Raw genomic sequence first — 11,450 nt, 5'->3', positions numbered from 1 at the left:
CCCCCGGTGATCCTAAATAAATAAGAAGATGCTTTCATTGAATGTCTCCGTCAATAAGTTTTATTTTTGTCGCGCAAGGTCGAAAATTTAACTTCAAATTTCATTCGAACAGAAAAATATTATTGATCTCATTTCATGGTGCATGATTGAGTTTACCAAAATACATATGGGCCCAAGTGACCTCCATGAAGCAAGCTGTTGGCCGCTCATGCGGTTCCTGGGCTCTAAGAGAGATCAAGGTAGATACCAGCTACGAGTATTATTCTCATTGTCGAGAAATGTATATGAAACATGGCACCGGCCCATACCTCCCGGGCCATGGCCCATACCTCCCGGTGTATTTTGATGGATCGAAAAAGCACATGATTTATGGAAAGTTATCTCGAGACAAAATAGTTGATCCCAGATGCCTAATATCAGGCACACGTTGCAGGCGAAAGGCAATTTCACGTACACAGAGTGAAAAACCGAGTCAGCCCCCACCAAATCTTATCTGGCAAAGGAATTCAAGCCCTGGTGACGTAAGCCATAGCAACCAAGAGTCCCTAGCAACCGGAAGTGGAGGGGACACCTCTCGCAAACGATCGACGGACTATATATGGCCTTGTCCAAGGCCGTATATAGGGCCTTGTCGACGGACGACGTTTCGTCAGCAAGTCCATCAGCAACCAATCGCAAAATTTCCGGCTCCATTGAAGACTTTTGAGTCTTTTTTCTTTTCGCTTTTGGGCTCGATTTATCGGTTTTTGTTTCTGGCATTTTTTTTGTTTGATTTATTTTATTTTATTTTTTTTTTTTTAGATCAGCTTAATTGGACATTTAATAACACAACGACATCAAGCCAATCACAATAACCCGAGTCGCTTAAGGTCAGGTCACTCGGTCACGCCAATTGACCTTGTCTAAGAAAAAGACTCCTTTGGACCAAAGTCAACTGAACACTCGAAAGTCGAATGAAAGATCGAATGAAAGATAGCATGACACACTCAATCTGCAAATTGCAACCGTGAACCATGCAAACATGCTAGTGCTATGAGAAGAGTGAAAACCCATTAGATTTACTCAGCTCGACAACACGGATCGACTTGCAGCATGACCTTATCTTTTCTATTTAGGCCATCATTTTGACTTTAAGCCAAATTTCCAAAATGATCTTTCGAGATCAAATTATCAAATGACCTTTGTCCTGTGAACTATTACTATTTCTCAAGACCGTGTTTCGCCGAAATCGCGATTCGGCATATGAGTCAGCTTGCATTATCCGATTTGTGAAAAAATTGTCAAAATCGGGAACAAAAATGCATGAATAGGTAGGTATTTTACATTTCGTGACCTCCAGTTACCTCAGCGATGACCTAATAAAAAATGACCATTACAATTCTAAAAGATTTTATAGCCAGCTTCTATTGCTTTTTACCGCGTCTTACTAGCTTGCTTACTTTTGGAGATAACCTTCTCCCCTCTGCCATGGAGAAGTTGTCTGAGAGACCCACCCGGGCGCGGGCTTATGTTTGCGCTGAGTGTGAATGCTTAGGTCAAATCAGAGAGCTTTTCCAAAAAGAGCGTTAAAGGAGCTATTGGATGCACCTTTTTGCGTCGCTGTATACATCTAAACATACACGAGTCATGCGCCAGTTCGTCGAAATTGTTCAAATAGGCGAACTTCGACGATTTCTGGTGACCTGACCTTTGACTTGACAAACAAAAAAGACGGATGCATTTTGTTCATGATTTTTTACGCTATGACGAATGCCGCTCACCACGTGTCTTTACGTGGCTTAGAAGTCTACACAGGGGCGTGAAAACGCCCACCTACCCAGCACTTACGAGAAAATTCAGACCACTAGCACGGCGCGGATTAAAGATTCAGATTCAGATTCAGATTCGTTTATTAGCAATAAGTCCACAGCACGGTGGCTTTTCACCATTGCACGTCAATTGACAAGGGATATAGCAGGGACAAGCACATCACATGCATTCATATACAGACTATCATATAGACATCCAGACAATGACGCGTAAAACGAGCGTTTCAAGGCGGTTGAGACATGATCACACTTTTAAGGTGTCTTTTAAAATTTGTGATACCGGGATCGAGCCCCAGTTCATTGATGATAGTCACACCGCGGTAACACAGGCGACGTTTACCGGTTTCTGTACGGATACGTGGTAACGTTATTCGACCAGCATTCGACCAGCATTTCTGGTGGCATGGTCATGGTGCATGTTTGATGGACGCCCGATGGTGCTGAGCAGAGCCTCTGGTTGTCCAGTGGTAATCGTCGACTGAACAGTAAAGACTGAACGTCGACTGAACGTCGACTTAAAGAGGTGGTTTTGGGGGTTTCTGGGTTGCCATTTCAATCTTCGTATTTGTTTTGCGCAAAGATGATGTATTCGGCTCCAGTAAGTCTTCCAGTCAATCCTGGAAACGCTCGTGGTGTGTCCTTTTCTACCTCGGTGGGTGGCTCCCCGATGCGTAGCAAATTGCAGTTAGAACGAAGAGGACCTCGCTGTGGTAATAGAATTACTCGCAAGCTTAGCGCCAGCGGCACTATCTTCAATAATCTTGAGCGTCACCTTCCACGACTTCGGACAGTTTCCCAAAGCTGGGTATATTGCTGGGTTTAAAATAAGATTGATTGACTTCTTTTTTCTTCTGTTTTCTTTCCACTTCACAAAAGAAAACTGCTTCGTTGCCTTGCTGCCTGCGTTTGTGCGAGACTTTTAAGTGTCATGTATTTGATTTAATGCGTATTATCAAAAAAAAAAATGGTTACCTTCTACGGGCCTACGGCTATTTCATATTAATCACAATGACTTTATTGTTGTTTGCACTGTTCGAGCAATCGAGATAATATGAGAAAACTACCTACCTAAGTGACGAGGCTGATCTGAACCGTGCTGTAAACAATAAAAATTAAGTGCACGCTCGCGCTTGTAAATACTCCGGATCCCCTCGAACTTATCCTGAATGTGGCTATGATATTGGTGAAAAATTTTATAAATTCTGCAACAGAGACACATAAAAGCACATAAAATGAAGCATTGCTTATTTTTACAGGAAATGAATGTCGCAGCTGCACCACTTGGGGAAATCTGGCAATTATAGTTTATCCCAGTATACCTGAGCTAGTATTATCCTAAATTGTTTTGTTCTCATTTACATGATCTGTTTGCGTCAAATATCAAAACTGGTGCATTAAATGCTATTTTGAATTTCCGCCTGTTACTTTAATAAAATCAGATGTTTGAAACATGACGAAAAAGCTTAAGTTTCTATATAGTTTTAACTAGGGCTGTCTAGTTTAATACTAAATAAATATACCAAGCCCCCGTGACGTCACGATCTGTCCAACCTTATGTTGTAGTAATCTTGAACCGAGTCTACACCTTTTTAGGCGCAATTTCAAAAATTTAAAGACCAAATTCAAAAAGTTTACATTCAAAATGCACGTGAACGTTTTGAATTTGGTCTTTAACTTTTTGAAATTGCGCCTAAAATGCTGTAGTTACTGCCCACTGGAAGAAAATTGCCTTTTCACAAAACCGGCCCATACCTCCCGGGTCTCCCCTACCTGTTAGGTTCGGTCGCCAACTATCGCTATTTCAAGTGCCATATGCATGTGTGTGTACAGTCAGAGATGGTCTGTTTTCGAGGGCACCACGTCTGATAAATGAATATTTTAGGGCCTCTCCGACATCTGATATGGATATGTTTTTCGATGGTTTTAGCACATTTAGGAGATGTGTCGTGAACTATGTGAGAAGCCGCTAAATGTGCAGCTGCTCTTCGTGATTTTAATGATTTTGTCATTGTTTTGTGTTGTATTATTATAGGTACGACTTCGTCTTTAAATGGGGTGTCCCCGTCGACGATGACTTAACCCTCGCATGTGTAGGGGGGGGGGGTCGGATGGACCCCCCCCCATGGTTTTTCGCGAATAACTCGCGTAAAAAGCGGCCGATCGCGACGAAACTTTTAGTACCCTCGCATTGATCAATTTTACACCTACCCTGAAAATTTCATGACCCTGACCCCAATGACCTTTGACCTGTGACCTCTTTTCCGAGACCATGTTTGGCCGTAATCGCGATTCCGCGTATGTCGGCTCGCATTAGCCGCGCGTTTGCAAGCTTTTCGTGGTTTCAAACGTTCAAACATGTGATTTGATGTTGCTCCCATGCATTAGGGTGGGTGTCAAGGTCACCTGAAGGTCAGGTCAGGTCATTGACCTTTGGTGACCTCGGTTCACTTTTTCGAGTTTTACATGTTTCTAGGCTAGTTTTTTAGCTGAACTCGAATTTAGCAACCATTTGAACATTTACGAAGTAGTTTTGGTGAATTCGTAACATGTTACGAAGCTGTCAGAGGCGGTTGACACGTACTACGAATACCCGTCACGGCGCCTACTGGTTGACCTGACCTGACCTGACCCGACCTGGTCTAAATGCTTAAAGACATCATCTCAGATCAAAACTAACACGATATTCGTGATCAGCACCCCGAAAAACCCCTTAGCAGCCACACTTTACGACTTTCTAACAGGTCCCGATTTTCCCGACTTTGGGTCATTGACCTGACCTGAAAGGTCAACCAATGACCTAGCATCTTAAAATTGGGTATCATCGGCTTCCTCTCGTCACGGGCAACACGCTCGTTTTTTCCGCGAAGCTCTAGCTCGATCAGGGGCCAAACGGCAAGGGGGGGGGGGTCCAACCGACCCCCCCCCCCCTACACATTAGAAGCTGGCAAATGCCGCACACATGCGAGGGTTAAATAAACTTAACTAAACTAAACATGCGGCTGACCTTCTCCGGCGCCAGCAACCCTGCTCGGGACGGCCGAGTCGCACTCCACAGTCGCTGTCCGAGACCCTTTTCAGAGGCGAGGAGAAGTTTGCTCACCATCGCAAGTTGTGTGGTAGCCTCCGGCATCCGGTAAACTTCTCGGTGCACGCGAATGTCGTGACCCAAGAAATTGGCCAACAGGTCAAGCTCGTTGTCCCTGAGGTTCAGGACCTGCGACCTTGTCGCTATAGGGGGTTTTCACGTGACGTCACAGCCGGCTGGCCCTTCGGTCGGCGCCATCTTTGGGGACAAGGAGGCGATTGTGGAATAGGCGCGCGGGCGGGAGTTCGATTGTTTATAGTGGTTTGTAGGTATCTTGCGTGGATTTTCGTTGTCCGATTATCACCCTGTGTTGAGATAAGAACGATGGTGAAGTTTTGTGCAGTCTATGGGTGCAGTAACAGGTCAAACCGTGAAAGGGACAGGCGTTTTTTAGCATACCAGCCGTAATAAAGCACAGTGATGAACAAACGAGAGTGCTCAGCCGGGAGCGACGAGCGAAATGGCTTGCGGCCATCAAGAGGAAGGATCTTACCGAGGAGAAAATCCGCAATGCTTCAGTATGCAGTGATCACTTTTCTTCTGGTGAGTAGAGTTGACGTATTGAGATTGCACAGAACCCAATTCCTATCTTTATCTCACTGTGTGGTTCTAAGAAGATTTGACTTGTTTTAAGTGCTACACAGTTTATTATGTAACATAGTTTGACTTTGAAATGCAATGCAACAGCTTCAAAGAGCATGCTTTTGATGAACTTTTGCACTTTCAATTAAACACAATTCAAATTGCAGATAATTGCTCGCACAGATATTTGGGGTTTATGCTTTTGCTTGTTTGAACTAATCTCTATGTCATCTTTTCAGGTCAATCTGCAGTGCTGTATGATACGACAAATCCAGACTGGGTCCCATCACTGAAGCTTGGACATTCTGAGGGAAAGCCTTCTACGTCTGGTGCTGAGAGGCACAAGAGAACCCAGAACCGAAACGCCAAGAAGCTCCAGGTGGAGGCTGAGTCATCTGAGGTACAGCAGGGTGGAACTGGAGACTACAGTGCAGCTGAGACTTCAGCTGGTAGTGGTAATGGTCGCGAGTATAATGCCACAGCTGGTGTCAGTGCTGAAGTGTGTGACAGTGCCATGACTACAGTCGGCACTGAAACAGACTTGAAGGGGGACTATATTAAGAACCTGGTTTGTGACAACCAGCTTCTTCGAGAGCAGCTGAATGCTGCCAAAGCTAAATGTGAGCAGTCATCGCTAGATGAGGGCTCATTTGTCAAAAGTAGTGACAAGGTTCTGTTTTACACTGGCCTACCAAATTGGAATGTCTTGAGTTGTGTCCTGACTCTTGTGAGTGGTTGTCTCTCCCAGGCAGGTTCACTGACACCATTTCAGCAACTACTCCTTACACTCATGAAACTAAGGCTGAACCTTACAGAAAAAGACCTAGCTTATAGGTTTGGTGTTTCTGTGTCGAGTGTGTCCAGGACATTCCTGCAGGTGCTGAATGTTTTATATGCCAAGCTCAAACCGCTGATAATATGGCCAGACAGAGATGCTCTCCAGAAAACCATGCCCATGTGTTTTAAGAGGTATTGTAACAGATGTGTAGTGATTATCGACTGTTTTGAGTTATTTGTTGATCGCCCGCTCAATCCTCTGGCCAGGGCTGAGACGTACAGCTCGTACAAGCATCACAATACTGTTAAGTTTTTGATCGGAATCACCCCGCAGGGCACTGTGTCGTTCATTTCTGACGGCTGGGGCGGGAGGGTTAGTGATAAGCATATCACTCAGCACTGCAACATCCTTGACAACCTAGTCCCAGGTGACGTGATACTGGCTGACCGAGGCTTCGACATACAGGAAGCCGTAGGATTCTACTGTGCTACAGTGAAAATACCTGCTTTTACCAAAGGCAAAAAGCAGCTGAGTGGGATAGAAGTAGAACAGACTAGGCGCATTGCTAACGTGAGAATTCATGTCGAACGGATCATCGGCCTGATCAAGAACAAGTACCTTATCCTCAGTGCTAGTCAGCCAATAGACTTCATGCTGGTTCCAGACCCGACATGTGTCCCAACGCTGGACAAGCTCGTCACGGTGTGCTGCGCACTCGTCAACATTTCTGTGATTCTGTGGTCGCCACAGACTAGTTAGGGTAAGGGTGGTCATGTGGCGTACGAGATTGATTCCGCGGTTACCTGCATCATTGAGGAATCGTGCGGCGTGCCTGCTCATTGACATTGTTCATGCATCAGTGATACACAAATATATCGCGATGTGATCGAATCATTGGTGTTTTTTTATTATTAAGGTCGTGCTGGTGCAAGGTTGCGTCGCTGTATTCAATTATCCTTTCCAAAACTGGCAACTATTAATGATACGACGAAACAAATAGATAAGACATAAAATTGCGATCTCACGTGTATTACATTGCCACATCATTGCCACATAGCAGAATGCACAAGCTACTCGCCAATTCTAAATCTCACGACCTTTCCCTTCACGTAAACGGCGATGGACGAGCCAGAACTTTCAGAAAGACGTGACCCTGTCGCCGTCAGAGTGTGGAGATCTGTCGCCGGTGCAGGGCGTGGCTGTCCAGCTGTCACCGGCGGAGGACGGGGACCTGTGACTGTCAGGATGCGGGGAGCTGTCACAGGCGGAGGCCGGGAACCTGTGACTGTCAGGATGCGGGGAGCTGTCACAGGCGGAGGGAGGGGAGCTGTCACAGGCGGAGGGTGGGGACCTGTCACTGTCAGGATGCGGGCACCTGTCACCGGCGGAGGGCGGGGAGCTGTCACCGGCGGAGGCCGGGGACCTGTGACTGTCAGGATGCGGGGAGCTGTCACAGGCGGAGGGAGGGGAGCTGTCACAGGCGGAGGGCGGGGACCTGTCACTGTCAGGATGCGGGCACCTGTCACCGGCGGAGGGCGGGGAGCTGTCACCGGCGGAGGGCGGGGAGCTGTTCGGCGGAGGCCGGGGACCTGTGACTGTCAGGATGCGGGGAGCTGTCACAGGCGGAGGGCGGGGAGCTGTCACCGGCGGAGGCCGGGAACCTGTGACTGTCAGGATGCGGGGAGCTGTCACAGGCGGAGGGCGGGGAACTGTCACCGGCGGAGGCCGGGAACCTGTGACTGTCAGGATGCGGGCAACTGTCACCGGCGGAGGGCGGGGAGCTGTCACCGGCGGAGGCCGGGAACCTGTGACTGTCAGGATGCGGGCAACTGTCACCGGCGGAGGGCGGGGACCTGTGACTGTCAGGATGCGGGAAGCTGTCACAGGCGGAGGGAGGGGAGCTGTCACAGGCGGAGGACGGGGACCCGTCACAGGAGGAGGACGGGGATCTGTCACCGACGGAAGGCGGGGACCTGTTACTACAGCTGGAGCTAGCACACTTTGAGAAGTGCCCGTGGCGAGGTCCGCGTTTTCCTTGTCTTTCACAGCAGGGCGCGAGTACCAGCGTCCTAGCAGCTCAGGCAGAATACAGAGCGTGACGAAGTCTCGCGCCAGCTGTATCTTCTCGGCGATGAAGAGCGGGTCCTTCACAATCCGTTCCATGTACACGGATGCTGGCGTCCATACCACCAGATCGCAGTAGGCCGTTCCACTGCATTGCAGCTGGGCTTGCACCTGCAAAACAATTATGCATATCTGGATTATACGTAACAGAGCCGAGGGTTTCAAGCAGGGGTGCAGTTTCGAATTCAGTTGGGGGTGCTCAAGCCACTCCCTACTGGTGCTCGAGCAACCCCAACTTGGGTCAGAAAGTGGGCACTCTGACCCAACTTGTCAGAAAGTGGACCAAATCCCAGGAGAAATCCGGATTTTGATGTCACTTTGAGCGATTTCCACCCTCTGAGCACCCCCAACTTGTTTCGCACAACTACACCCCAGTATGAAGAAGTGGAAACATAAGTCATACAGTAAAACATACAGTTACAGTGTTAATTAACCGTGTGCAGAAGTCCTACAGTTGATAATACAGTGAGAACTGCACCGACCTGGTAGAAGTATGCATGATTCCTCTTCAGCTGGGTGCGAACGTTTCCTTCAGAGTCCACCTCTCTCTCGAACATGTTGTTCTCCATCAGTGGCAGTGGCCCAGTGTCGTCTTTGTGGCAGTAGGGACACTGGAAACATAAAACAGCAGTCAGTTGCTTGGTCTAAATATGTCTAGCACTGTACTACAGTATCATTGTACTACTCACTGAGTGAGTAGTACAATGATGCTGATACAGAGTAGTATTCTACTGTTGCACCTACTATGATGTAAAATTAATATCTTTAAAAATGATATACAGAAGGCCAGCACTTGCACTAGTGGCTCCAAATTAGATTTACGTTTGTTTGCCATAGTTGTCAGGAGAGAGAATCAAACAAGTGGTAGGTATTACAACAAATCATCCTCATTCACCAAGGCTTAAATGACATTTTGAAATGAATGTGATGGGCAAACTAGGCCTTAGAAGAAAACTCACCTTGACTTCCACTACTCCATTGCCACAGCAGCTGCAGGTGACCAGGCTGTCTGGTGTGGCTGCCAGAAAGCCGTGCTCCTTGTCGATGAACAGCCCACAGGCTTGCAGCTCCCAGTCTCTGTGCTTCCCTTCTTGTAGGGCATTGTAGGCAGACAGTCCTTTCTGTTCATGCTTGCACCCCCACTGTGTTGGTTGTGACTTGAACTTTGACAGCTCTGGATAGCATATCCTCATGAGTAGGCTCATGGCAGGGGTCCTTGTCTTTGTTGTACACACAGCTTTGAATTGTGATGCCGTCACTCTCCCTGTTCTCATGGAAAACCAAACACTTGATTTTGCTTGTTTCCTTGTCTTTTCCTCCACAGTTTTTCTTTCCTTTTCAGTAGTGTCATAGATCTTCATCTGCTCTAGTCCCAAATCCACTAACTGATCATAGCTCAGTTCCATGTTGGCCTTGTCAAACACAACTCCAACAAGCTGTGGCAGATCACTGTGCAGACTTTCAGGGACATAGGCCTCAGCATATGGCTCGATCAGAGATAGCACTGCTGGCTTTGAGCCACTCTGTGATAGAGCCTTAAACAGGCTGTCCAGTTCACCCTGGCTTGGGCCATCCACAGGCATGTGATGCTTTGCCTTTGGTTTGCTTGTAGCTGGTGTGAACTGGATGTAGCGCAATGGCTTTGGCTGCACCTTACTGACAGCACTTGGCATCACCCAATATGCCTTTTTATCTGTGACTGTTAGGGAGTCCCTCTTCTTCACTCCTGCTTCAGCTGCCCACAGCAAAGATGCCACGTGGCTACAGCTCTCACCCAAACCTGCCATGCAGTTGCAGTGAGCAGTGTGCACACGACCTGACTCCTCGCACACAACCCACGGAACAAGAGGCTTCTCTGACAGCTTCTGAGAATGGTTCACCTTAGCTATCAGCAACACTTTTCCACCTGGAACTTTCCTTACCAACACTTCCCTCACCCAACCACTGACAAACTTCTGATGACAATCGAGATTCTTGTAGTCCATCAGTTGATCTTGTGTGTACGGACTACTTGAACAAAGAAGGTACATCCCCACATGTATGTAGCTCACAGATGGCCAGAGATCTACATTATCTTTCCAGTTCCTTACTGGTATTTCATACGGATCCACTCCGCCAAGATATATATCCAGCTTTTCTTTGTACCTCTTCCGAGCAGTGGCGTCTGCGATAGACTCAAAATAGCCTGATAACATACCACTTTCATCTTCAACCCTCTTTCTCTTCGTCCCAGGCATGACTTCAAACACTTCTGATTCACAAAAAGTCCTCAAATAATACGAAACTTCTCAATAAACCCACCTAACTTCGCCACTCCAACGCACTCTACTGTATACGAGGCGCTGATCTTGTCCCCCAAGATGGCGGCCGACCATATTTGGGTGGCGAGCCGTGACGTCACTGAAAACCCCCTATATGTTTTCGAAGCCTGGTGGATGTGATCGTGCCTGGGTTCCTGATGCCACTTTCCGGCGCAAATCTGCGCAAGCAGTCGCAGCCTCTGAGAGGTCTGAGGTCCGAGGACATGCTGTTGGAAAACAGATACGGAGAAGAGTCTGTAGTCGTCACTCGACCAGACGTCAAAGCGCCGCCGAATACTGAGCAGTGTATTCTACTCGTGTTAGTTTCTGTAAACGATACAATCAATTAACACACAACCACGGAAATCGTCCCGAATGGCCCTCAAAGGTTGGGCCTCACACTGCACGTGCACACAGCACCGGGTTACGTCCGTTAGCAGCAGTTCACATGGGTCAATACGCATCAATCAATAGACCAGTCATCAACAATCAGGCGCGGTAAAGAAACAACATCCGGTGAAAATAAACGAGTACAATAGGTAATTCTTACCGGCCTTTGGCGCCTCCACGCCACTGACGGCGCTGACGCCGACTCCGGCGAAAACCGCGCTCCTGCGCCCTGGGCGGCGCACCGCGGCGTTCACGACGCCTCTCGGGTCGCACTACGACGCTTCTCGTGTCGGCGTTACGACGCCCCTCGGGTCGGCGTTCACGACGCCTCCCGTACCGACGGCCTCGAGACACGACGCCTCACGAGGCGTTCACACGCCTCA

The 11,450-nt window shown here is 47.9% G+C and overlaps 2 protein-coding genes across 2 annotated transcripts; one reads left to right on the top strand and one right to left on the bottom strand.

Moving 5' to 3' along the window:
- The first annotated feature begins 5,565 nt into the window (after positions 1–5,565).
- On the top strand, positions 5,566–7,012 carry LOC122391507. Its single transcript, XM_043385514.1, has one exon. The coding sequence runs from the start codon at positions 5,990–5,992 to the stop codon at positions 7,010–7,012; it is 1,023 nt and encodes a 340-aa protein (XP_043241449.1). The 5' UTR covers positions 5,566–5,989.
- Positions 7,013–7,415: 403 nt separating this feature from the next.
- On the bottom strand, positions 7,416–10,853 carry LOC122391506. Its single transcript, XM_043385513.1, has 4 exons — positions 9,337–10,853; positions 8,860–8,988; positions 8,018–8,488; positions 7,416–7,460 (listed from the first exon to the last, which is right to left on the bottom strand). The coding sequence occupies exons 1-4, from the start codon at positions 10,612–10,614 to the stop codon at positions 7,416–7,418; spliced, it is 1,923 nt and encodes a 640-aa protein (XP_043241448.1). The 5' UTR covers positions 10,615–10,853.
- Positions 10,854–11,450: the final 597 nt, after the last annotated feature.

Source organism: Amphibalanus amphitrite, unplaced genomic scaffold, assembly GCF_019059575.1.
Source record: "Amphibalanus amphitrite isolate SeventyFive unplaced genomic scaffold, NRLGWU_Aamphi_draft 000441F_arrow, whole genome shotgun sequence".
NCBI classification, from domain to species: Eukaryota; Metazoa; Arthropoda; class Thecostraca; order Balanomorpha; family Balanidae; genus Amphibalanus; species Amphibalanus amphitrite.
This window is presented reverse-complemented; position numbering and strand designations above follow the sequence as displayed.

Excerpts from the sequence above, each read along its gene's own strand:
- LOC122391507 (XM_043385514.1), top strand. The coding sequence starts at position 5,990 with ATGACTACAGTCGGCACTGAAACAGACTTGAAGGGGGACTATATTAAG.
- LOC122391506 (XM_043385513.1), bottom strand. The coding sequence starts at position 10,614 with ATGCCTGGGACGAAGAGAAAGAGGGTTGAAGATGAAAGTGGTATGTTA. Across the intron at positions 8,989-9,336 it reads ATGGAGTAGTGGAAGTCAAG|TGTCCCTACTGCCACAAAGA; the intron begins GTGAGTTTTCTT and ends TTATGTTTCCAG. Across the intron at positions 7,461-8,017 it reads CAGCTCCCCGCCCTCCGCCG|CTGGACAGCCACGCCCTGCA; the intron begins GTGACAGTTGCC and ends CGCCGGTGACAG.